We start from the raw sequence: 25,917 nt of genomic DNA, 5'->3' as shown, positions 1-25,917 counted from the left end.
GGCTTGTGCCCACGGCGCACGGCTAATGCTGCGGCCACTTTCCCCCCAAGGGCAGTGTCCGCCCTCTCATCAGACCACATCCTGTTTGTGCTAAGTCCTCATTGTGCAGCCAGCACTGCCCCCTCCGTCACCACCGAGGTCCCCAAAGGGATCCCAGGCTTAGGAATGTGCAGCAATCAGCCAGTGGGGGGGCAGGACTCCCAGCGACTATATAGACTGGGCAGAAGCCGGGAGCCGCACCTCCTGCACCCGAGGCACGCCAGCCGGTGCAGCACCTGGCCCAGGCGTCCGCCTTCCCTCTGGAGCCCGGCGGTCACACAGTGAGTCCTCCCCGCCCCAGCAGGCGCTTAGGCCCGGGCCCTGCAGGCAGGGAGTGCGCGGAGCCGTGCACAGGGAAGGCCAGCGATGGTGGGGACCTGCACCTCATCGGCCCGTGGCGCCAGCCGCACTGGTGACCACAGCTGCCTACCAGAGCCCGGTTCCCTCCCCCCACGCTGTTCCGGCTGCTTCCCGCACGATGGGACCGTGACGACGGCTCCGTGCTCAGTGGTCAATGTCCCCGGCTCTCACCAGATTCTTGCAAGCGTCCACAGTCCCCTAAGGGAAGACGGCCACTTCCTGTCCTGTGTCAGGACACGGCATTCTAAGGGACCCGGAGGCCACCCCAGGTGTATTCACCCCCGTACTCCCTGGTGCTCGCACTTGCCAGGAGGACGGGCTTGTCTCCCTTAGGAAGCTGCCACGCAGTCCGCATGGAGCGGCACCCGGGTGCTGCAAACCCCGGGGAAGAGGTGAACTCAGGAGAGCTGGATCTGGGGAGAGAGTGGGATGGCTCTATTATTTTTTGAAGCTTTCTGGCTGAGCTCCCTCTTTTGAAATGTTTTCAAGGGAGCCATTTGTGGAAAGAGCGCTGGGCAGTTTGTGGATAGAGCTCTTCTCCAGTCCGGGGGCGGACGGGGCGCTCCTCCCCAGGTCATCACCCAGCAGGCTGCCTTTGCAAGGTGCGGGAGCAGTTAGGGCCGCGGCGGGGCATCCGGGGGAGCTTCTTTCTGTTTAGTTCCCCCAGGCCGTCATACGTGGTGCAGAGCAACAAGTCTGGGTACATCTGAGTCAAACACAGATGGGTCTGGCCTTGAACCCAGTTCTGCCCCTCAGTAAGCCACGGGATCTCACGGAATCACCTTGCCTGCCTGGGCCTGATGAGCTGGGGGGGATGCTCTGTCAGGGACGTGCCTGCGGCCTGGCACGCCAAGAAGCCAGGCAGCTGTTAGAATCCCGGGTCCAGGTCTCTGCTTTCTAGCTGGTGGCCTGGCAGAAGCTCCTGCCCTTCCTGGTAATTTCTGGCCTGGCAGAGGGGAATAGCAGTGGCTGTGGATAGGGTTTTCTGCTTGGGAAGCCTGTTGCTCGGAGCCTGGCACACCCACCGGGTGCAGGGGGATTGGCTGTCTCCCACCTGCTCCTCCCCAGGTCCTCGGGTGGTGGTCTGAGTTAGGCCAGGGCCACCACGTGTACAACCCGTTTCCGCGCTAACCGGTTTAGCTCGTTATCAAGTTGGAGACAGAGACCAACACTTCTCACTTCCCACCCGGGCCTCTGAGATGATACGGCCCGAGTCAGTAATTACAGTAAAACGGAAGGGAACCCCAATTCACACTGCCGTCCCATGCCCACCGGGCCATCCTGGCAGCTTTGGCTTTGCAGGGCTAAGCGACCAGGATGGTCGGATTGAGAGGGCAGAGGGCGTGAGCCAGCCTCATGGGTACAGTCGGCTCCCAAGCCTGCCGGGGAGTAAGAGGCTGCTCCACAAGCTGCTGGGAGGCTGGGGCCGATGCCTGCCCTTCGAGGGCTGCCCAGGCCCCGGAAGTGCTGCTGGCCGCACACATGGCCTGTAACTCCTTCTCTCTTTCCTCTGGCTAGATGAGGGGCCCTTCCTCCCTGCCCTACCTCCTCCTCCTGCCGATCGGAGCCTGCTTGCCTCTGCTTGACTGGAGAGAGCCTGCGGACACCGTGGGAGGCACCGGAGCGGGGAGGAGCGGGGCCTACCCGGCCCAGGGGCACAGCACCCACTCTGCGTGGGGCTCCTCCAGGGGGCTGGCGGACCCCCAGCCCCAGGCCCTGCTCCTTGTGGCCAGGGAGCTGCAGGCCGTGGGCAGCGGGCACATCAGCCTCCGCCTTGGGAGGCAGGAGGGCAGTGAGACCGCAGGCTTCCTGCCGGTCGACGGCAGCGAGAAGGCTACGGGCCCCCTGGGGAGTCTGGCAGAGGAGCTCAATGGCTACAGCAGGAGGAAAGGCGGCTTCAGCTTCCGCTTTGGCCGGGGGTGACAGCCAGGGCCGCCTGGAGGGGCTGCGTGCATGGACTGCGCCCCGCTGTCTTCACTCCCGACCTCTGCAGCCTCGGAGGAGACACGGAGGTGACATCGGCTTTATCACAGAGCATTAGCATAGGATGTTAGGTGTGTGCTATCTCTTGATTTCCAACTTTGCTGAAGCAAAAACAAAACAAAACCACAAGGAAAAAGAAAACCTAGCTGGTATTGGAAAACAGGTGAGCAAGAGTAAACTGCGTGTGGATGAAGACAAAGCCGTGCCGTCCCTGCCAGCTGCCTGTCCCCAGCAGTCTGATGGCACCGCCGGCCCCAGGGCCAGGACACACGGGCCACGGGGGGGTCACGCACAGGGCCTGGCAGAGCTGGCCACGCAGAATGAGGCGAAGGCAGGGGCACTGGGCCAGCAGCACAGCGGGTCATCTGGGCTGTGACCGTCTCCACGGGGACCTCTGCTGCTGACGGCCAGAGCCCAAGCGCGAGGAGTGTGTTCAGCAGCACACAGCGCGGCTCTGAGAGTCAGAAATGAAAAGAAGCCGAGCTGGTAAACAACCCGCCTCGCTCTTCATCCCATTAACACCAGACCCCTCTGGCAAGAAGACTGCCAAGGCACAGCGCTGCCCCCAGGGCCGCTCGCTGCCTGTCCTGACGGCGGCCGCCTCTGGGTAGCGAGCGTGGTGTTTGCCCAGCCGAGGGCTCTGGGGAGAGGAGCTGGGAAGGAGTACGATTTTGCTCCAGCAAGGTTGCATTTCAAATGTTCCCAATATGAATGTGTTGTGTGTATCTTTTGAAATAAAAGTTGTAGCAACTGCAAAATCATAATAGGATGTTGGCATCCTCCCTGCAGGTCCTCTGGGCCCTGGAAACCTCCTTTTCCTGAGCGCCGAGTGTCTCTGCTTTGGGGAGATGGAAATTGTGTTGCCTGTGTCTGCACACCTTAATTGGCAGCTGGGCAAAGGTACGGAGACGCGGTGCAGGCTGTTCCTCCTCCCACACTTGACTGCTCCTTCCCCGCTTTTCTCACAAGGAGGAGCATTAGGGAACCGGCGTCTCCACCTCGGGAAGAGCTGGTGCTCAGCCGCAGTGGCTGCAGGCCTGGGGCCAGGCGCGGCAGCCCCTTCAAAGGCTGCCTCGGCCCCTGCCTCCCATCCCGTGTCAGACGTGCCCGTCAGAAGCCGCTCACTCGCGGGCCAGCTGTGACTGCTGAGATGAGAACTTATATTGATGTTTCTATGGCAACATCTCCCCTCCTCCTTTTGAGCCATGACTTGCCCCTGTTCACAATTGAATAATTTTCCATTGAGCTGTCACAATTAATTGGCGGATTTTTATTAGCCTTTTAGAACCACACTGGGCTGGGCCCAGCTTGGCACCTCGCAGCATTTCGTTTCCCATTCTATTAGTGACTTACACTCCCGGGTAGCAGCTCTCCATCCTCAGCAGCCAGAAAGCCACTTCATTAAGGGTGACAGATCTGAACCACAAAGGAGCCGCGCCGGCCGGGGAGCAGGGATGGGTGGCCAGGTGGGGCAGCAGCTCCGAGAACGGCACCTGATGCTGCGGCGCGCCACCTCGCCCACACCCCCACGGGGCTCGGGGAGGCGCATCTTCCACTGTGGGAGGAAGAGGGGATTCGGGATGCTGTACCTGCTAACGTGATGTCCTGGGGTGTCGGGAAGGACGGCCCTGGGGACGAGTGTCACCGGTGCACAGGGGCGGCAAGGGTGACGCTCTTGATTCCTGTACGCCACAGTTGCCCAGGGTGCTCACTGCCCTTTGAGAGTGCAGGCAGCAGGCAGCTGGACCAACCCTTCCCTCGGCTCCCTCACATGCATAAAGCAGCCAGGGCACAGGTGAGACACCGCAGGCCGAAAGCCAGGGGCAGAGGGGCGCCTGCAGCCAGGCCCCCTGGCTGAGCTCCGCTTGCCACCTCCCTCCCTCTTAGAGACGCCTGCCCAGTGTCACGAGTTGTGAGGACTTGCAGCGGAGCCAGCTGGACCATCCCGCTTAGCTTCACACACTCTGGGTGTGCACACGCAGGTTTTTAATTCAGCAAGATTAGATTAACCTCGATGGAGAAGCCTGGGATAAAGGAATGGGGAGGGGCAGGCCAGCAAAGGGCCTTTTCATCATTAAAAAAAACCAACAAAGCTGTTCTTCCCAGTTTGCTTGTACATTCGAGCTCAATAACCCTGAAAATCAGAACACTAAGACTGCGAAAGGCACCGGTCTGTTAAATCGGCTCCCACTGCATTTGGCTTAAGTTCCTCTTTAACTCCTGCCCTGCTGGCTACCCCATGGTCGTGGCAAGGTCCTGGGCCCTAGCATGGACCCTCGCACTGTTTGGAAAGCATTTATGAGGTCTGATCAAAAAACATGATGAATGTTTACACTTTTTAAAACATTACAGTAGAAGACACATACTCCTACAGTCTTCCTCTTTGAACATACTTATCCCACCATCCTCGCCACTTTCTGCAGCAGCTCTGTAGTCCTCTTTCGTGAGGGTCTTTGGTTACGCTGCCTTGGTCCCCTCAGTGTCCCTAGTTGATTCAAAATCTTTCCTTCTCACGGTCACCTTGACTTTGGGGCAGAACCGGAAGTCACAGGTTGCCAGGCGTGGTGAATAAAGTGGAGGAGGACACACCACAACGTCGTCACGAGCCTGCCCTTCTGGACGGCGCTCAGGAAAGAGGACTCCGGAGAGTGGCCAGGACGACGGGATGAGTGTGTTCAAAGCAAGCGGAGTGTCTTGCGGGGGATTCGCAGCAATGTATCTTTCGCGGCAGTAGCTTGTTTCAACAGTCACTACGCATTCGGATCACGCGTCACACCTCTGCAGCAGAGACGCACCGGGAGCACCCGGCGCACTGCACCCGGCCCCGGCCCGGCTGCTCTACTCCCCGAGCCCAGAGCCCCGAGCGCTGCCCACGGCTGCCGGCTGTACTTCTCCCAGACACGGAAAAGGCCTCCTCTAGGTGGGTGCACCTAAACGTATCTAGCTGCTTGCACGGAAAACACTACTGTGCGTATTTTTCTGTATGCCTGAAATTTTCATTAAGATGCTTTTAAAAAAGGCTCCTGAGGCAGCTGCCGTAGTAAGTAGGGGGAGGCGCCTCAACGCAACTGGGCTCCAGGGCCCAGGACACCGCAGGACAGACTCCATGGGCTCCAGCAGCGGCCTGGGCCTCAGACTTGCCAGCCCTGGGCTGCCAGCTGGTGGCTCAGTAGAGATCCAGGGGTGGGTGCTGCCTGGGAAGTGAGGTACTGCTAGGGCTATGTGGTCAATGTGTTCCGTACCGGGACAAAACATAGGAGCTTGGGGTAGGATGGGGCAGCTGCGGTGTGGACACATGCGCATTTTCTGGAGCTCAGAGCCACAGTTTCCATGATATTCTCAGGAGCCTCTGTGAGCTCTCGAGAAAGGTTAAGCACTGCTGTCTCAGATCAGCCACCCAAAACTGAGTTCCCTAGGCTCAGGCGACACATGGCAGGCCCTTATTTGGGAGATGAGGTTACAGGTCTCACCCACGGGAGCGGACTCACAAGTGATCTCGACACCAGATATGCAGAACACACCTACAGGGTCACGCAGACCTGTGAACGGCCCACTAAACACAGGGGAAGCTGCCGGCTGTGGCTGTCCGCAGACGCGGCATGGAGCCCAAGGGAAGCCCTGGGAGTGGCAGAAGAGGGGGACAATAGTTTCAGCCCACCTCCCCTTCGGCATCAGGCAAAGAGCACAGGGCATCTGCACCCAGAGCTGCCTGCAGGGGTCCCCATGAGCACCAGGGTGGACTCCACAGCCCGGCCCGAAGGCCACCCCCACAGGAGGCCCTGCCAGGCCTTGCAGAAGGGGGCTGCGCTGAGCGCTCTGCCACACGCTCTGGTGAGCAGGATTTGCATGCGCCGTTCGGAGCTGCTTCCAGCTTCCTTTCCCATGCACCTCCCACCCTGGGGGACAGCAGCACAGTCCCTGTAAGGGCCTGGCATGGTCCCTAAGGCCAGGACACCTCCGCTCCTCCTGTGCATACCAAGAAACACACCTGGCACATGGACCACGAGTGAGGGGAGCTCTGGGGGCCGAAGGGGGGACAGAAAGGGTTCACGCAGCCAGTGAGATCCACGGGATGTCACCTCCCTCCCTTCAGTAGTGACATGGAGGCCTGCACTGGGGTCTGGCCCTGCTCAGTGATGCTGAGGACAGCCGGCACGTGCCAAGGACACAGGAAGGGCCCGAGAGCACAGCAGCTTGCCACGTGGTCCAGGGACACCGGGTGGGCCCGGGCACCTGCGCATGGATGTCCTCGTGGCCACCCGCCGTCACCCTGCCCAGTATGCCCCAGTACCGGGCCTCAGTCCCTCCTGAACCCCAGCCCCACTTCCTCCCCCAACAGGCAACAGCTTGGAACAGCAGAGAGGAAACGACCAGAGCCATCTGCCAGTCATTTTGTAAACACTTATTTATTTAAAAAATACTACAGAGGAGAGATCTGGATTCAAAAAACACAGAGTCATATACAGAAACAAAATGTACTGGACCAAGGGGAAAACGGGGAGACCACGGGCACTCCAGAGGGGACGCAGTGGAAAACTATTTACACGCCACATATAAAAGTGAGTCTATAAAAAGTGTAATTACCGAAGTATAAATGCGACATAGAGCGGCGCGGCCCGTAACAGGAAGGGCAGTCCCTGGGCCGGGCGGGCGGGGCCGGCGGCGTCTGGTTTCTCTGCAAGGCCACCGGAGGGGCGGGGCTGACGAGCTGTGGGAACTGCCGCTGCCACCCACGCGGTCTCGGGTTAGCTGACTGGTGCACACACAGGCCCCGAGGCTGCTGGCACAAGGAGGGCCGGGGTGCCCGTGCGCTCTCCCGCGGGCTGCCCACGCATGGCCAAGGGACCCGCGAGGCAGGGCCCCGCCTCAGCCCTGTCCCTGGGCGGCTGGCGGAGAACGCGCCAAGCACCATGGTGACCCTGGGCTCTCCATACTGGCGATGCGCCCACACACAGCAGGCTGGGTGGTGCTGCGTGACGAGGAGAGACACGGGTGTGGTTCAGGGACGCTGGCGGTGCCACGCGGTCCCCCAGGGCCGCCCACGGTCTGCTCCTCCCGCCAGAGGCTGTTGCGTCACAGGGAGGGCCTGCAAGCACCTGCGCGGTCTCAGAGGCTCGGGAGGGCAGAGACTGGTGGCCCCACTGCCCTCCGAGGACTCAAGCTTCCCAGCTAGGACGCGCAGACACATCAGGACAGCAAGAATGGCCCGGACATGCCCCGAGTTCCCCTCAAACCACCAGCATCCTCCTCGCCAGGAGATGGGGAAAGCCAACCCCGGGGCAGGCGCAGGAGTGGGGAGTGACCGGGGGGCACTGGCGGGCACAGCCGTCCCGGGAAGGGGCTCTCTCAGGGGTCGTCAGTGTGGCAGGTGCAGACAGCTCGGGGGCTCCCTCCCCGGGGTGGAGATGTGACAGAGAAGGCACAACCGGAGGAGGTCTCCGGACAGGAACATGAGGGACAGCGCCCATCGGCTGGCCCCAGAGCGCTCTGTCCACGGCACCTGGTGGGGCCAGGCCTGGTGGGCCCCAGCCAGCCGGGCACAGTGCAGAGCAGGGACTGCAGATGCAAGGCGAGGCCGGTGTGGCTGAGGGGGCCGGGCTGACGAGAGGTGCGGGACACAGCCGTGCGCAGCATAGGTAGTAGGGCTGGGTCCACAGGGCCCCGGCCACCCAGTGCAGAGCCCTGGGCCTAGGTGCCGGCTCGGGGTCCTTGGTCAGCCACCGTCACAGGCATGGGTGAGCCCTCGTGGGCTGCGGGCAGCTCCAGCTGGTGCATCCTGGCTTCTGCTACCTCTGGACAATGTCGCTGATCTCCTTCACGGAGCTCAGCAGCTTGCTGAAGTCCTGCGTGGCCGCGGGGCCGCCGCCCGCCGTCGCCGGGCAAATCTGCAGCTCCCGGAGGTTGTTCTCCAGTTTGTTGATGGCCTCTCGGAAGGCGAACTTGTTCCTCATCTGCTGGATGGAGTCCACGTAGCTCACGCAGAACGTGTACAGGTTCTTGCCGGCCTCCAGCACTGCGCTGTGGCTGGCCATCTGCTCCGAGTTCCGGGAGATGGCGAGGCACAGTGCCTCCGTGCTGTCCAGGACCATGCCCTTTGTGACTGCCCCGCTGGCGATCCGCTCCGGGGGCTGGCGCGTTTTGCGGAGTGACACGCGGGTAGATATGAGGGGGACGAAGGCGGTGGAGGACGGCTGGTCTCCTACCAGGCTCGAGGATGCTGCTGGCAAGGAGGGAGCGGGCACCGGGCTGGTGGGAGTCCCTGGTGCCTTGGTGGCAGACTGCAGCTTGGGCCCAGATGGGAGCACCGGCTTTTTGAAGCCCTCTGCAAGCTGGCTGGGCTTGGCGGTGTCACTGTTCACAGCATCCACAGCCAGAGCTGTGGGCTTGGCTTTCGTGCCGGCCTCCCCCGCGGCCTCCAGGCCCGGGCCCTGCGAGGCCTTCCCAGCCTTCCCCACAGGGGCGGGCGGGGGCGGGGGCGCAGGTTTGAGCTTGGACAGCCGCCCCTTGTCCCTGCCCGGGGACTCAGAGGAGTGCTTGTGCCGCCTCACCCTGGACTCCTCAGCAGGGCCTTTGCCAGGGCCCCCGGGGGTGCCTGCTCCCACCCTGCTGGTGGGGGGCCCCGGCTCAGCAGCTGTCGGGAGCCCTAAGGCACTGCCCTTGCCAGGCTCTTCCTTGTGGGCGAGCCCAGCGGACGGGGCCATCACCACCTGCCGGCGGAGGAGCTTGGGGGTCAGGCTTGGGGGGCTGGAGCCCGGGCTGGACTCGGGGGCGTCCTTGAAGACCTCGTCAGCAGCTTCCTCGCCCTTCTTCACCAGCCTGGGTGGGGGTGTCACTGTGCCCCTGGCCATTTGCTCAGGCCTGTTCTCGCTTGTGCGCTTCCGCGGCAGGGCCGGCTTCTCGCTCTTGTGCCCTCCAAAGGTGGACGAGTCAAACTGCCTCCCGGTGGACTGCAGGTCCCGCGGCAGCGTGACGGACCTCCACTCAGTGTCCTTGGCTCCGTGAGGCACGCACGAGGCCGAGCAGGACCGCAGGAAGCGCTTGCTGGTGCTGCCGCCGCCCTCCTCCTCGCTGGCTGCTAAGCGGCTGCTGGTCAGCGTGCTGGACTTCTTCCACAGGTGAGGGGAGCGGAAGCCTGAGCCCCCTGGCTCCCGGAAGGCCCCGTTGGGCACACTAGCTCCGCTGCTGGGCTTTGGAGACTTGGCGGGCTCGGCGGCGTCGGCGGTGGCGAGAGCTGGGGCCCCATTGACCTCCCGGCTGTCCTCCTCGCCCGGGCCCCGGCGCTCGGGCTGGCTGTCCATCTCCCGGAAGGAGCTGCTGCGTTTGGGAGGGGTCGGGGCCATCTTCTTCTTCTTCTTGATCAAGGCACTGAACAGGTTGGTCTTTTTGTCTTTGGGAAGGAGGCGTTCGTCTTCATTGAGGCCTCCGTCGGGGGCGCCTCGCTCTTTTCGGGGGAGCAGTGGCGACACGGCAGGCTCGTGGTCCAGGGGATCTGAAACACAGTGCGGAGAGGTGAGCAGCGCACACCTGAGCTCCACGCCCCACAGCTGGGGTGCCAGAGGGGCTCTGGACCTGAAGGGGCCGGGATGATGCCAGCCACACTACCCACTGCACACAGGCCCTGGCAGGTGACCTCCCTTCACCCAGCCCCAGCTCTGGCATAGGAGGAGGTCTGCTGGGGGACAGTGAGATCCCCACCACACTCCCGGCAGGACTTCTCCGCGTCGCTGTGCTGGGAGGTACAGCTGCATTAGGGGAAGCTCAAGTCCCTCTCCCTGCAGACGGGTGGGGGTGGGCGGCAGAAGGTCGATGGCCCCGGCTGCTCACCGGGCACGCGCCGGTCTACCGTCACACCACCCTGAATGTGCCCGAACCCGCCCCCTGGACACAGCGCTCTCGAGCCGCAGTCTCGCGGATGCCAGAGCCTGGCTGGTGTGAACCACAAGGCCGCCCAACGCGTCATAGCCGGGCCACTCACAGCTCCTAGGAGGGGTAACACGGAGGGAGGAGGCAGAAGCCCCTGGGGACAGGGTGATGGGTCATCATGTGTGGGAAGCAAGAAGAGATGACCTTTTGAAAAGTTTAAATGGGCGCTCTTTAAATATGAGTGAGTCCGTGCAGTCCTTCGGAGCTGTCAGGGCCCACCGGCGAATGACAGAATTCCTGCAGGGCGGCTGCGGGAAGACCACCCGGCAGCACGAGGGCCCAGGCCCAGGAAGGCTGGGCACCTCCCCAGCTTTAGCCAGGGCACACAGGCAGGGAGTATGGAGCCCTGATGAACGATGCACAGCCCGTCCAGGGCCGCCGGGAGACCACGCCTCACCACAGCCCCCGAGGAGCACTGCCGGCACCTGAGGCCGTGGCTGCCCGTCCCTGGGTCTTTTAAGCTGAGCCAACGACCCCAGACTGTGATGCTAACAGAAGGCAAGGGGCACAGGCCCCGGCCCATCCATTTGCGAGGTCCTGGGAAGCTGGGGCAGGCAAGCCAGTGGGCGTGGAAAGAACATGGCACAATCCGGGTGCATTTCTCAGGCAGCACTTCAATGTGTGCTTCCGGCATATTTATATGACACCACATATGCAATCAGCACACGCACACGTGCCACAGTGCCCAGCATGTGTGCTCGCTCTACAGCGTCCAGGGTGTATGCGTGTGTACGTGTGTGCGTATTCAGGCTGACCATACTACTGCTTTTTACTGACGTGGCACGGGGGCTGCAGTGTGGGACACCCTCGTATCTCCACCAGACCCTGGCCCGGCCCGCCCCGCCCCCCTGGCCCAGGCTGTGTTCTGTTACCTCCTTGCCTACCATTAGCTCTGCCGGGACCTCCTGCAGCCCAGGCACCTGCCCACCCCCTGAAGCTTCTGTGCAGCTGGCCTGCGGCAGAAGCCAGGCCACTGGTTTGGGGACACCTGCTAACTCACAGAGAGCCGGCATGCAGGATGCACCAGACCGAGGCTGAGGCTTCTGTCTTGGTGACAGCTTGAGGCCCCTGAACTGGGCCATCTCCCTCGCTCGCCTGCCTGGGGAGGGCCCCGGGAAGACTCTGTGTCCAGAAGCCAGAGGACACGCACAGCCCGCAGACATCGAGGGGCCCCAGTGGCTCCTCAGGTCAGTGCCTCACACCAGCTGTTCTGTGTGGCCCACTGTTCGCTAGGGGCCTGCAAGAGCCGCACGGGCTGAGAGATGGAGGGAGGATGAGGACGTGAGGCTGCGCCCCTGGCTGAAGTATGCGGCCCGAGTGATTCCTGGGGCGCGGGGCGGTGCTGCGGGGCGGGGTCTGGGGCCCAGGTGGGTGGGGAACATACCACTCTCTCCCTGGCCCTTGGAGTGGGGTGTCTCAGCCACGTCAGGGGCGTCTCTGTGCTCGGCTGCTCTCCTGGAGGTCCTGGTCTTGGTGGGCAGCTCTGGGGCCTGCAGCAAGGTGCTCGCAGCCCCTCTCACGCCTTGTTTACCCAGCTCCTTTTCCACTTCTGAGAATGACAAAGGTAAAACCAGTGGCCATCAGCGATGCTCTCGGCTTGGAATGGGTTCTCTGTCACTTTAAGGTAACAGTGGGCAACAATGTGGTTCCAGAGAAGGGTTGTGGATGCTGAAGAAACCACACTTGGCCTTTTCCAGAACTCTGCAAGGCCGCCAAAGGCCGGGAGCGCAACGCCTCTGCCCCCTTGCTGATCTGAGACAACCTGAGGGCTCCTGCGCTTCCGCCAGGAGTGAGCTGAAGGCCCTAGGCTGGTGCTCCGCACAGCTGCCCTATGCAACCCTCTACCCCGTGGGGGGTACCCCAGGGACACACTTTACCGTCTGAGATACTGGATTCCTGGAACATGGTTTCAAAGGCCTGGTGGATTTCAGCAAAGGAAGGCCGGTCAGAGGGGTTCCACTGCCAACCTGGACAGACGAGAGCAAGTCAGACATCTGCACGAGGCCTTGCCACACAAGGGGCAGTCCAGAAACCAGAGGCATCCCTGGCCCTCAGACACCTTACACTGTGGCAGGTTAGAATGACACACGCCAATGGGCCTATTACAGACATTAAGACTTTGAAAAAACAGGATGTCCCAGCAGAAATATGAATTACAGAACTCCAGAAAGACATGACAGCCAAAACTGGATTTATAAATATATTTTCCCAACCCCACTCTAGTAGGTGCAGAGAATTAATAAGCCAAATAGCTTGTTTCTACCTTGCCCTCACTTTGTGGTTACTGAAGTCTAAACTCCTCTTCAGAAAGGAAATGCTACTTAAAATGAGGCTGAAAGGAAGATGAAAAGGGTTGAAAAATCCCAGTGTTGCTGGTGTAAGTCACCGTGAGACACTGACGGAGGGCAGACTGGCGCAGCCTTTTCTGGAAGACAGTTTTGGTAAATGTTCTCAGTCTAAGATGGGCACAGTTCTCTGAAGCCGCAGCTCAGCTTTTAGAAACACGGGCACACTGTGAGATGTTCGTTCCTGCCCTGCTCGTGATGGCAAAAAAGTCAAATAACGTGTGAGGCCGCCAAACACTCATCCCAAGAGGATGGATGAAGGAAGGGAGTCGTTATGGGATTCGAGGCAGCTACGCAAACACACGAGGTGAGAGCGGGGGAGACAGAGACCTGAACGTGTGTGCACGGAGAGCGCCGCTGCTACACGGCTACGTGGGAAAAGCCGAGGGACCAATGACACAAAGACTGTGTAAATCACACCTTGAGCACCTGGGAAGTATATAATGGAAATATCCATGTATGCACACAGACACGTGCACATGAAACCAACTGGATAAACACCGGCAGGGCTCTCTGGTGATTACAGCAGAGTATCTGGAGGGAGAGGCCAGAAATCCATTCATAAGAAAGCCAGGTTTTGTGCCTATCCAACTTTTGCTTAAAAAATGAAACCCAAAACAACTCATGCATGTACTGCTTGTGCGTACAGCACAGAGAAGCACTGGAAAGGTCTGGAAAGTGCGTGTCACGCTCTCCTGAGAGCTATACTACGGGGTGTCTCAGGGCACTCACATGCTCGCATGAGTTCGTAGACCTTCTCTGGGCAGCCCTCCGGGCGCTCCATGCGGTAGTCTTTCTCTAGCAGCTCGTACACCTGGGACAGGTCAATGCCTGGGTAAGGTGACATGCCATAGGTAGCAATTTCCCAAAGCAGCACTCCAAATGCTGAAAGAAAGAGGGAGGGATGGGGGAGGATGCGTGGGTTTAATATACTGCAATGAAAACTGGCCACCTGGGCAGCAGGCAGCAGGAGCTGCTCCTCAGAAGCAGCCCCGGCAGTGACATTAACCAGTGAGACTGTTGGCTTCCCCCCTCCGCAGCCTAAATGTGCTGAAAGGGAGAGGACGACCAGGCTGCTGGCCCCGCAGGGTAGCCAGCCCTTGCCTTTCAGGTAAGAACCCGTCTTGCTGGGATAGGTGGCGGAAGTCAGATACTGTGCTCTGCTCAGCGAGCCAAGGACCTGTGGCAGGACACCCCCAGTTTCTGGGTATACACGATTCTCTCCAAGGCCCCTCTGGACTCTAAATAATTCATAAAAGGTGTATGAAATCCTTCAAAGTTTGAAATCCAGATTATGACCTTGAAATCCCATCTTCCACAGATAGAACCCAAGTCCCTTGGAGAAACAAGAGACTCAAGTGTAGGGCAGGGATGAACCTGGACTGTCTGGTCACCCTGTACAGCTACAGAAGAGACTGCACTGTCAACAGGACTAAGAGCTAAGTCCCCCCTAGCCAAAGACTCTGCCTACCAACAAGGAAAATGACAGCAGTGGATGGAAACACACCCAGAGGTGACATCCAAGAATTCTTCATGACACCACAAAGGTGACAAAAGCCTGAGACCAACCTGTTACTTAGAAAAGTGCTAAGGGCGAGAAGCAAGCACGCACCCTGCCTTTCCTACAGGGACTATACCACTGGGTGACCAGACAGATGAGAGGAAGCTTCTTTTTTCACTGTTCCATTACTAAGTGATTAAGCAAAGATAATTGAGAATTACCACATGGTGATCCCCGGGAAATGAGTGGATCCAGGCACTACGTATCAATAGCTGTTGAACACACACACACACACACACACACACACACACAACCAGAGGAAAGCAAGCATTATATACCTTTTTTTTTTCTTTTCTGACACAAGGTCTTGCTATACAGTTTAGGCTGGCCTTGAACTCACTTTGTAGCCCAGGCTGGCCTCGAACTTGCAGTGATCCCCCTGCCTCAGCCTCCCTATTGCTAGGATTACAGGCGTGCACCACCACGCCTGGCCAGGCATTACGTAAATACCTTTTAACGCAAGCACACACCTCTTCTTTTCCTTAGTGAACGAAAAGTCAGCCCAAATGTGATCAGGCCAGCTAGATCTGAATACTGAAGCCAGGGGCACAAGATCATACCACAGAGAGACGACAACCAGAACCCAGGACATGGGAAACACTAAAGGACAGATGACAAGAGGGTCTCCACAAACCTATGGCAAGGAATATGAGGATGCAGAGTGAACTTCTGGGTTAAGGAGGGCAGTGTGCGTCTCCTTCCTGGGCGGCTCTGACTGGAAATCCATCGCCCAGCTACGGCACATGCATGGCTATCTGAAAACACAGGCGCTGCAGCGGCCAGAAAGAAAGCCACACGCATTATAATGTTTTGTACACTCTACACTAATCAGCCACTTTTATCTATAAAATGTCTTCAATTCAGGAATATAATAAAATTTTTTAATTTAATGAAATTTAATTATTGTAGTAATTTTTAAACTGGTATGAATAGTGTTAATTAATATTTATGTTTGGACAGTAATTATTCAACTAACTAACCATATCTGGTCCACTTATAGACTTTTTTATTAATTCTATTACTAAAAAGACCGATAAGGGGCAGGGGATATAGCTCAGCAGCACAGGGCCTGCCTGGCAAGTGCAAGGTCCTGAGTTCGATTCCCCGTACCCTAAAAGAAAAAAAAAAAAAAAAAAAAAAAAAAAAAGACTGATAAAAGCGATTAGATCTGTTCGTACCATCGGTGGTTCAGGCCAGTGGGAACATGTTAAGGGATGAATCAAGTAATGCAATGTATAGATTGTATTTGAATCTGACCTCAAATGTGAAAAATATAATTTTTATGGCTCAACTAGAAATTTGAATACTGTCTATTTGTTAATATTGAGAAATTACCACCAAGTCTGGGGGTAGCACTGTGGTTATGCTAATAAAAATCCTCTGTAGGAGATTCACGCTGACATTTTTACATGGAAAATAATAATACCTAAGATTTGCTTCCGAGTAATGTGTCCAGGGAGTGGGCAGGGCTGGAGCGGGGAGGACTGCCAGGCAGTGAGGTTTGTTCAGGCTGGGTGATGGGCACGTGGGCTCTTTTTACAACCCTATCTACTGCATACTTATCATCTGTCATAATAAAAAGTTCTTTAAAAAATAAAAACTATCACATGAGAGTAGAAAGAGGCGTCCTGTTTAATGGCCAAACCAAATCAAGCAGCACACCCAGCCCAAAGGAAGATTCTGTGTGCTTGCAAGGGTGGCCAGCTGTCCCAGCAAATCTAAGCAGTAACCTCAAAATGAGGACAGCTAGATGCTAACGACAGCACTTGGGAGGCTGAGGCAGGAAGACTGCAGGTTTGAGGCCAGCCTGGGCTACACAGTGAGACTTTGTCTTAGAACAAAAAGAAAAATGACATATTAAGATAAGTAAATAAACTGTTCTGGATTATTCTGAAAGAAAAGGCACACTTTTACTCCATTTTCAAAAGAAAACAGGAGAGAGGGTTTTAGAATGACAGAAAGAAGCAAAATAACCAAGATAAGTAATGATGCAGAAGAAATGGAGGAGCAAGCAGGAGGCGGGTGCGGGGCGGGCGGGAGCGGCACCAGGCTGGCCTGGCCACCCCTGCAGTAGTGGCCTTACCCCAGACATCGGACTTGATGGAGAACTTGTTGTAGGCCAGGCTCTCGGGCGCGGTCCACTTGATGGGGAACTTGGCTCCAGCATGGGCTGTGTAGGTGTCCCCTGTCATCAGCCTGCTCAGGCCGAAGTCTGCCACCTTCACCAAGTGGTTTTCTCCGACCAGGCAGTTTCGGGCCGCGAGATCCCTGGGGAGGAAGGAAGCTCCCGTGAGCATTCCGGGCTGGTGCCTAGGGCCACAGAGCCGTGAGGTGAAGGTCTGCTGCAGGCCTGCCACAGGTGAGTCTGGTCCCCCAGGACACCCCTGCAGGTGCAGGTTAATGCCTTCAGGGGAGCAGCAGACACATCCTGGGCCCCCACCATGGGGAGAGGCAGCAGAAGGGCCCTGGAAGCAGGATCCCTGGCTCATGACCTACACCAGTGAGTGACCTGGGACCTGTGACCCCATGTATAAAACGAGGATGACAATAACACTACCTGCCCCTTAGGGTTGTGATGAGTGACTTCTGCCAATGCCTTGAGAATAGTCTCAGCCAGGCGTCAGTGTGGTCACTGTCACACTATGCCAGGTGTGGGGGCCACATGCTTAGCCCAAGCCTTGAGACTGCAAGACACCAGCCTCGGAGGCCGTCTCCAGCTCTCTGTACCCCGGCTGCTGCCCTCTTCACCCCTCCTTCCTGACGCTCCTCCAAACATACTCTGAACACCTCCCCTGCGCAGTCGCTGCCCTCGCGCCTGCTTCTCCCGGTGAGGCAGGGGTCTGACGCTGGTTGGTGGGTATTAACCATGAAATCCCAAGGTCCACTGCAGTAGGGAAGCAGCTTATGTGAGACAGCCTGATCACCAGCAAGGAGAGAGAATTAAACACGGAAAAGCTGGCCTAATAGGATTTCAGGGAAGCAGTGAAGGTCTGCCTGAACTGACGGGGTGACCCAGCTGTGTGCGGCCAGCCAGAGTTGGGAAATCTCAATTTGCGGCCCCAGGGTATCGAGTGATGGCAGTCCTTGGCCAGGGCCTCATGCAGCATGGAGAATGCGCCTTCCTAAGGCCACCAGCATTTCATAGGCGCTGCTCTTATCCCTCGCTCCCAAGTCTCCGGTACGGCTTTCGTACCTGGGTTAGAATGTCTAACCCAGGCTCTGTCCTGCACAGGCCAGCACTTTGCTAGGAAGCCACTTCCACCCCCAAAACACTCGAAGACTGAGGTAATTGCCACACGCTTGAAGGTCAAAGCACTCCAGGTTTCGAGCAGTGAAGACGCGGAATCTAGCCGGCATACCCGTACGCAATTCTGACAACCAGGGACACAATCCTGGACTACACGACAGCAAGCAGAGTACACAATGCAAGGATAAGAGGAGGGAGGGCGAAAACCCACATGCTTTGAGAATGGAATCCACTCACCCGCTGTTACCACGAATCTGCGTAAAAGCCCCGCCAGCTGCTGCCGGTAAGAGGTCATTAGTGACAGTGCAGCCCGGGGAGCAGTGCGTGCTCTGTGAGGGGCTGTGATTACTGGAAGGCCGCCTCTCTGGAGCTTCACTTACTGCTGCACTCGCGTGGGTTTCAGGCAGGCACAGCCTGAGCCCTGGGCCCTGCTGCCTTTAGCGCAGAGCAGCTCTGCCCCCAGCATGCACCTCGGTTTTGAGGCCCAGCGCACCACCCGCATCTCCATCCAGAGCTGGGCCCTACCTATGGATGAAGTTCTTCTTCTCCAGGTACTCCATGGCCGAGGAGATCTGCGTGGCCATGTACAGCAGCACCACGGCGGTCACCTCCTGCCGGTTACACTCCCGCAGGTAGTCCAGCAGGTTCCCGTAGGTCATGAACTCGGTGATGATGTAGAACGGGGGCTCCCGCGTGCAGACCCCTGCGAGAGGACACTGCGCTCAGCAGTGGCTCTGCCTAAGCTCACGAGCCCACGAAGCTTCGGACACAGGCCCACGTCTGGGCCCAAGTGTCAGCGTGGTCCCCAGTGCTGGGGCGGAGCTCGTGTGCCCCTGTGGGAAGCGTGGCTACGCCCTTCTCTTCCTCTGAAGCCTGCGAACTCGAACGTATATGGAGAGAGGCTGCCACTGGACACAGGGCGAAGGCCAGGCCCACACCAGGTGACCACAGGTGGCTGTGCCTGCAGTCCACATCTCAGTTCCAGAAGCTGATCTGGAAGTTGCACCTGGCGGCTCTCAGGTCTCCACTGCCCCCAGCCCAGCCCGCACAGGCCCCATCACCAGCTGCTGGAGGAGCGGAGCAGAGGTCTGATCCATGGTGGGGCCGCCCTCGGCTTCTGCTGCGGCCTGGGCCCTGCTCCTGAGCTCTACGCTGACTTACCGAGCAACTGCACCAGGTTGGGGTGCTTGATCTCCTTCATTACTGCAGCCTCTTTCAGGAACTCTTCCACCTCCATGGTGTCCTCCTGCAGGAGAACGGAAACACAAGAGGCAAGGTGAGCTCAGTGAGGAGTGCGCAGGTGGACGCAGGTGGAGTCGGGCCACCTTCTTCTGCTGCACCGTTCCGGACAGGTTCCATGACAGGTGATGCACACCCAGTGGCCCAAGGGCTTTCCCCCTCTGGTGCTGACCCGTGACCCTGGGCAACCGGCCCACTCTGGCTGGCATGTTCTGGTGACTTCTGGTGGCCGCTCTGCACTGTGTTCCCCCACCCTCTGGAGCTCGTGGGGTCTGGGAGGGACGCGCGGAGGCTGACACCACAATGTGTTCGTGTCCCTGAGGAGCCCCTGGGTTCCCAGGGTCCTGACTCACTGAACAGAAGAGAAAAGCTCACTCTATGCCGCTGGAGCGCGTGTAACTTACAGGAAGACAGCCTGATGGCAGCGCGGGTACGGCACCCCCAAGGACAGCCAGTGCCTTGCAACGTGGCAGAACAGAGGACGCCAAACTGCTCATGCATGGGTGTGTGCGTGCGTCTCTCACAGGATCCACAGGAAGCAGCTGCCCCTGCGTACGGTCAGCACCAGGCTCCCTCTGCAGCGGCTCGCTCACAACACTCAAGCGTGGTCGTCAGCACGGGTCACGCTGAACGAGCCCATGGCACTACGCCAAGGGGTGGGGGGAGCAGGCGATGCCACTGCACACAGAACGCTGCTTGTCCACCTCCTCGAGTGCTCCCAGCCTGCACCCGTGGGCAGTGGGTCCTGTCACAGCCTGCGCTGGGCCCTACATTGGAAGTTTCCAAACCAACCATGAGAACCAGAGCAGGTGGTCATGGAGGGAAAGGAGGACGCAAGCACCTGCCTGCTTTCCCCGTGGAGCCTGAGTTTGTCTGGAGAGAGAGACTCTATGGGGCCTGGGGGAGGCTTTTTTTGGCGAGGGGTTGTTTGGTTTTGTGTGTTACTCAGGCTTAAACTCTGGGCTCTCACACTGAGCTACAACCCCTAGTTCTTTTTGTTTTTATTTTTTGGGAGCATCTCGCTAAAAGACTAAGCTGCCCGGGCTGGGCGCAAGCCTCCCAAAGTGCTTTGATTACAGGCGCGCACCATCACACCCAGCGAGGAATGAACCTCCTGAAAATCAGGCTCCTTACGAGGCGCTCGCTCCCACACTTCTGTGAAATGCGGAACCTCAAACACTGCGCCTATTCTTCGGTGCCCTCACCGCATGGCACCATGCACGGCTGCCTGACTCCTTGCCGCGACGAGGTGGGGACTTCCCGAGGACCGGCAGCCTCTGCTCAGAGCTCGCCTGCCCTGGTCAATCACGTCTACGAGCGAAGCATGTAACGAGGATGTGCGTGGGCCCATTATCGCTTAGCTCGGGGCTGGGGAGGCCGAAACCCAGAGGCAACTTACTGCTCTTTCGAGACCGCCAACTGCTCTTAATGTCAATTAGGCATCACTGGTCGTCACCGTGTCAAGGCTGTTTGGGGTGAGCTCACCCCTGCTACCCCGTTGGCTGCTTAACTCTTCCGAGTCCCCCCTGCTGTTCTGGGTGCAGTGTTCGGATTCAGCAGCATGACGCACTAATGCCAAGGGTCAGAGGGCAAAGGCCTGCCGGCATCGAGACCCCCGGCGCCACTCTTGCGCAGAAAGAGGGCACTAGGCCTTCAGAATCCTCCTCAGCCGGCCAAGTGTTCAGAAAGCCACCCTGGAATGACGCTTTGTAGACAAGTGCAGTTTTCGTTTTAAAGTGCCACATAACAAGCCACACACGAAATCGTTTCAGCAGCACTGACTGCTTTTATAGTGACTCACCCCTTCCTAACTGCTCCCTGTTAGGAAGATCTGAGGATGCACAGCTTTGCAGAAGGAACAGTAAGGCTTTCAGAGCACCCCCTTCCTGTCTGCCTGGCCCTCTACACACGCGCGTGCGCACACACACACGCACACACAGAGCTCTATTCCTTGTTTCATTCTTTCACAAAATCAGTGTGAATCTGTCTCCCCCTGCTGGAATCAGACACAGTTCACTTTATCATTTAAATGACAAAACAGCAACCAAGATTGGTAGCTCAGTTAACTGGAAATATCCCCCTGCTATCCTGTGATATCCCTTTACTCTCACTTAAAGATTATTTTTGGTGGTGCTGGGGATGGCACCCCGGGCCTCAGGCCTGCTAAGCAAGCACTCTACCACTGAGCTACTCCCCGGGACCCCCAGGTTCTGAAAGTGAAGACACAGTCTTGCTAAGTTGCTTGGGTTGGCTTCAAACTCGGATCCTCCTGCCTCAGGCTCCCCAGCAGCTGGGATTGCAGGCATGCGTCACCACGCCCAGCTTCCAATGTCCTTTCAAAGATAATTCTTCCACTTACAGAGTAAACTAAAACTCACTCAGATGAGTGAGGGTGGAGGAAACACTTCGAGGGAAAGCTGCACTCAGCTGCCCATTGGGAAAGAGATGGGGTGCCTGGGCTCTTCACAAGGCCTGAGCGGCCCAGCCCAGATGGGGATGAACACCTGGGACAGCAGTGCAGAGGGTGAGAGGCTGATCTGGCAGACTGACTGCTCTGGCGTTGTGTGACCTTGGTAACTCTAAACCTACTCCTTTCCTTTCCTCCCTCTTTTCTTCCCTCCCTCCCTCACTTTTCTCTCTCTCTCTCTCTCTCTCTCTCTCTCTCTGCCCTCTTTCTTTTACAGTACTGGTGAATGAACCTAGGGTCCTTGCACTGACCTACATCCTCAGTCTTTTTTAATTTTTTATTTTGAGGCAGCGTCTCACTAAATTGTTGAGTTAGAACTTGTGATCCTCCTGCCTCAGCCTCCCATAGTGCTACAATTACAGGTGCGCATCACCAAGCCCGGCTAAACCTGTTCTCCAAAGTGAAGGAAATATCTGCATCTACCTCCCGTACAGAGTGCTTGGTGCAGGGCCTGGAACGTGGTCGGCACTCACCCAGTGGTGTTCAGGTTTACTGTGCCAGGACGGCTCATCTCTACCCCTACGCAGCAGACTGGATATACTGCAAGAAAGAAAGGCTGGCTCCAGGGCACGCTGGGGCTTTGTTTTTGTCTTCTTATGACACAAGCTCACAGACCTGACACCTCTCAGGTATTTTATAATCGGCTTCCTCCTTTTGTCCTCTGGCTTCACCCACAAGTACAGTATTCAATAACATAAAAAAGAGTACTGTTTTTTTGAGACAGGGTCTCACTATGTAGTTCAGGCTGGCCTTAAACTATGTTGTCCAAGGTATCCTTGAACTTGGGTGATCCTCCTGCCTCAGCCTCCCGAGTGCTGGGATTACAGGTGTGTACCATCATGCCTGGCTGACAGACCCCTGATTTCGAAATGGCTAAGCTCTCTGAAGCCGTCCTTCTTAGCAGGAACCTCGGCCCTGGAGCAAGACTTGTGCGCAAATAGGTGGGTTTCCACATCTATTTGGGGCTTTCACCCCCATGAGCTAGGCAGCGAGGTTCTGGCATGTGCAGTACCTGCCTTCACCATCAGAGGGGGCAGGAGCACCGCAACCAGAACGTGACCAGAAACCGGGGCAGTTTCCGCACGACGAGGGGGCGGTTCACAGACCAGACCCGGTCTTGACGCTGAGAGAAAGCCCACGAGAAACCACTTCCCAGAGGAGCCTCGACGCTCCAGGGCCACAACAGCAGAGGCTCGGAGTCGGGGCCGCCTGGACCCCCTTTCCTGCCAGTTTCTGAGTTCCCCCAATGAAACTGCTTTCCTGGGTGAAAAAAAGCAGAAACAAAAGCAAAGCCACACTGCTTGCTGGACAGCGAACGGGCGCGGTCCCCGGCGGGGCCACTGACCGAGGGGCGGAGAGCAGCGGTGCGGTGGCCTGCTCCGGATCAGGAGGGAGGTCTGCTCACCGTCCATTTGCCGGTGAGCTCAAGTCAACGCCTCAGCTAGATCAACAGGACCCTGTTGCTACGACCCGCACCACGCTCCGGGAAGAGCACCGCAAGCGCGCGGAGCACGGCGCATTTAAAGAGTGGGCTTCCCGTGGGCGGCCCTCCCCGCCACGGCCCGCCTCAGCAGCGGCTGCGCGGGGTCCAGGTCCCTCCCGCGGGGCGGCCGGGGCGCGCGCCCCCTGCTGGTGAGGAGCGGCCCGACTCGGGCCGTGGGCGGCCAGCGCGCTGGACCAGGGCTGGCAGGCCCGAGGGGCAGCTCAGGGACACCCTGGAGGGCACGAAGCCCAGGGGACAGCTCTGCAGAGGAGGCCCGGCGCGGTGGAGGGGACAGGGGACGCCTGGAGAGGCGTGCCTGAGACTGACGTGTTTTCACGACGCTGGAGGAACGGGAGCCTGAGTTCTCCCTGGGGGGAAGGGAGCTGGGCTTTGGAGCCGCTGTCCGGGTCGAGCCCCGCTCAGGGCTCCTCTCTCCTCCCTTCGGATGGGGCTGCAGGCAGCTCGGACCGCTCTCACAGCGGAGACTGAACGGTGCTGTGGGGAACGTGCGCTCACAACCGCCAGGCACGCGGAGAGCACAGTAGGTGAGACAGTGTCATTCGGAGACCAAGTTCTCATCTCCCACGTGAGGAGAAATACCCAAAATACTGATGCTGCTTTTGCGTGACAAGCGGGTGGCCAGGGAGCCCGCGCACAGCCAGGGAGAAAGCGCGGCCAGCAGCGGGGCTCACTTATGCCCTTAGGCACCACATGGGTGTGGTGGATTGACTAAGGTCAACTTGGAACGCCCAGCTGAACTGAGTCAGCGTGGTGCTGGGTGTGGAGGGCCCACCTGGGGGTCGCTGCCAACAGCACAAAAGGAGAACTGGAGGGGAACATGGTGCTGTGGATTCTCCTGGAGAAGCTTGTCACGCTGGCTTTCCTGATACGAACCTGGCTGTTCTCATCACTGGAGGAGCTTGGGTCCTCACTGTGGCTGAGGAGGGCTTCGGTTCACTTTGGGGAGCTCTGGTCCCCACCTTGAGCACCACTTCCTGGCTCCAGAGGGGAAGATGGTGCACTGTCATTCTCCTGCAGAAGCTTGTCAGGCTGGCTTTCCTGACGGAACTTGGCCTTCCTCATCATCGGAGAGCTCGGGACCTCACTGTTGCTGAGGATGGCTGTGGGTCCTTTCAGGGGAGCGCTGGTTCTTACTTTGCGTGTGGCTCCCTGGCTCCAGTGCAGATCCGTCAGCCTGCTGGCACAGATCTATCCTTCATCCCGCTGGCGCAGCCTTTCTAGCTTCCACCACTGGCCTTGGGGCCTTCCCAGCACAGGTCCTTGAAATAGACTTGCATGAGACATTGTCATGGCTCTAGGTCTTCAGCTGGACTCATGCACGACATTGCTGTGGGATCCAGGCCCTCAGCTGGATTCTTTGGGTCTCTAGTGTGTGGACAGATCTCCCACAATCTTGCACTGACTCTTTGTAGTCAAATAATCCTATAAATTACATGTCCTGACCCTGACTACAACACGGGGCGATGGGACACAGGTCCCCCGCTCCTCACTAACGGTGAGGCTGCACGCTGCGGAGGCCGGGGGAAAGCTCTGCAAGCGCAGCAGGAAGGACAGCACCGCAGCGCGAGCAAGGCACGTGCCGCCCTGACGCCCTGGGCTGTGCTGTAAGGCTCCTCTCTGGCGGCGCTCCCTTTGAGGGCAATCTCCCTTTTCAGAGTTTTCAAATGAGCCCTGACTACTGACACAGGGCGTTCTGTGCTCTTCCTCCTCCTTCCGTTCTTGCGAAGCTGGGCAAAGTGTGGGCAATGCCAGGCCCTCCGTGCTCACTGAGCCGGCCAGGCCTTTGTGTCAGCTCAGGGCCTGGGGCCTGACACGGCCCTCTTGCTCCATTCACCGGGCACAGGAGGGGCGCGGTGGTTTCATTCCATTCTTGTGGAGATCTGAACTAAACTGCACATGTGTAAACTGGCAGAAGATGGTTACGAAACTTGGGTGAAAGGGAGGAAAATCCATTGCCTCAAAACTACGGTAACCACTGACAACGCACCGCACGGGGCATGGCGTGCTCGGCGCACTCCCGCTCGGCGGTCTTGGACACTGCAACGGACTGGTGTCCATCCTGAGCCCCGAGCCCTGCCATGGCTCTTCACTTCTTCAGAGTGACCCCACGGCGCCCTAGCTGGGCCCTGGCCACGTGACTCACCGTCCGCCTCTCCCCGTGCTGCCTCCTTCCCAGGGCCACAGCTCTCTCCAGTGGCGCAGCCCCAGCCCCTCCCGGCTCCCCCTCGCCTCAGGGCCACACTCTAGGCTCAGGCTGCACTGTCAGTCTGTCGGCTTCTCAGACTCCCAAGGAGGGCAGGGCCCAGCAACACGAGTGAGGAACTCCACACATATTTACTACATTAGAAAAAAAGGTCCCACCTGGAAAACAGCCAGGAGCGTTCAAGGTGACCAACCATGCCAGCCACCCGTACCAAAATCGTCTCAGCCCAAGGGCCAGTGTCATCGAATGTGACCTCAGGAAGCCACCACTGATGTCTAGAACTCAAGAATGCAATTCATGGGCCAGGGATGTAGCTCAGCGGCACAGCGCCTGCCTGGCAAGCACAAGGTGCTGAGTTCAATTCCTGGTATCAAACCCCCCTTGCTCCCTGCAAATAATGCAGTTCACTCTACAGCCGCTCCTTGATACCAGCCCAAAGTCATGGTTCCCACTTTACTGCGTCTTCAAGGGAAGTGTCCCTCACCAGCGTTAGGGCACCAACAACACGTACTTCTGATGGACTGTGGGGCCGCACATACTGTGGCCTGTTCTATCCTGGGATGGAAGTTTGTTTTTTCTTTCCCAGTAGCTACAAAAAGGCCAGCGTCTTGCGTTCACTCAGAACCAACACTAGGGGGCACTCTCCTCAGACGGAGCCCCGGTTCCAGCAGGAAGAAGGCAGAGGGTTTGAAATGAAAACTTCCAGCCAGGCGTGGTGGCGCATGCCTGTAATCCCAGCACTAGCAAAGCTGAGGCAGGAGGATCATTGCGAGTCTGAGGCCAGCCTGGGCTACAAAGTGAGCTCAAGGCCAGCCTGAACGGCATAGTGAGACCCTGTCTCAAACAGACAAAAAAAGAGAAAACTTCCTTGGCACCCTAGCTGATTTCAAAGCTTCGAAAGGAAGCAAAAACTGCTTGGGAACTACAGTGCTGTTCACGAGCCGGGAGGGTGGAAACCACAGTGCAGTCTGGAGGGGCTGGAGGGGGAGTGAGTCCCCTGGCCCTGGGTGTATGGGGTCTGGCGGGCTGCGCGGAGCCCCGGGAGC

General features: G+C 58.3%; 2 protein-coding genes across 3 annotated transcripts in view; one reads left to right on the top strand and one right to left on the bottom strand.

Annotated features, from left to right (window-relative positions):
• The first annotated feature begins 116 nt into the window (after positions 1-116).
• On the top strand, positions 117-3,143 carry Qrfp (pyroglutamylated RFamide peptide). Its single transcript, XM_005408349.2, has 2 exons — positions 117-320; positions 1,918-3,143. The coding sequence occupies exon 2, from the start codon at positions 1,918-1,920 to the stop codon at positions 2,320-2,322; it is 405 nt and encodes a 134-aa protein (XP_005408406.1). The 5' UTR covers positions 117-320; the 3' UTR covers positions 2,323-3,143.
• Positions 3,144-6,769: 3,626 nt separating this feature from the next.
• Abl1 (ABL proto-oncogene 1, non-receptor tyrosine kinase) overlaps positions 6,770-25,917 on the bottom strand; it is a 147,135-nt gene continuing 127,987 nt past the window's right edge. For both annotated transcript variants that reach the window (XM_005408347.2, XM_005408348.2), the window contains exons 5-11: positions 18,620-18,704; positions 17,984-18,161; positions 16,295-16,479; positions 13,383-13,535; positions 12,183-12,272; positions 11,690-11,854; positions 6,770-9,871 (exon numbers count right to left, since the gene is read on the bottom strand). In XM_005408347.2, the coding sequence (XP_005408404.1) occupies positions 8,169-9,871; positions 11,690-11,854; positions 12,183-12,272; positions 13,383-13,535; positions 16,295-16,479; positions 17,984-18,161; positions 18,620-18,704 (2,559 nt within the window). In that variant the 3' untranslated portion in view covers positions 6,770-8,168. The remainder of the gene's footprint in view (positions 9,872-11,689; positions 11,855-12,182; positions 12,273-13,382; positions 13,536-16,294; positions 16,480-17,983; positions 18,162-18,619; positions 18,705-25,917) is intronic.

This window comes from Chinchilla lanigera, unplaced genomic scaffold, assembly GCF_000276665.1.
Source record: "Chinchilla lanigera isolate Chin_1 unplaced genomic scaffold, ChiLan1.0 scaffold00112, whole genome shotgun sequence".
In the NCBI taxonomy this organism is placed as follows: Eukaryota; Metazoa; Chordata; class Mammalia; order Rodentia; family Chinchillidae; genus Chinchilla; species Chinchilla lanigera.
The sequence above is the reverse complement of the archived record's forward strand: the minus strand, read 5'-3'. Positions and strand labels throughout refer to the sequence as shown.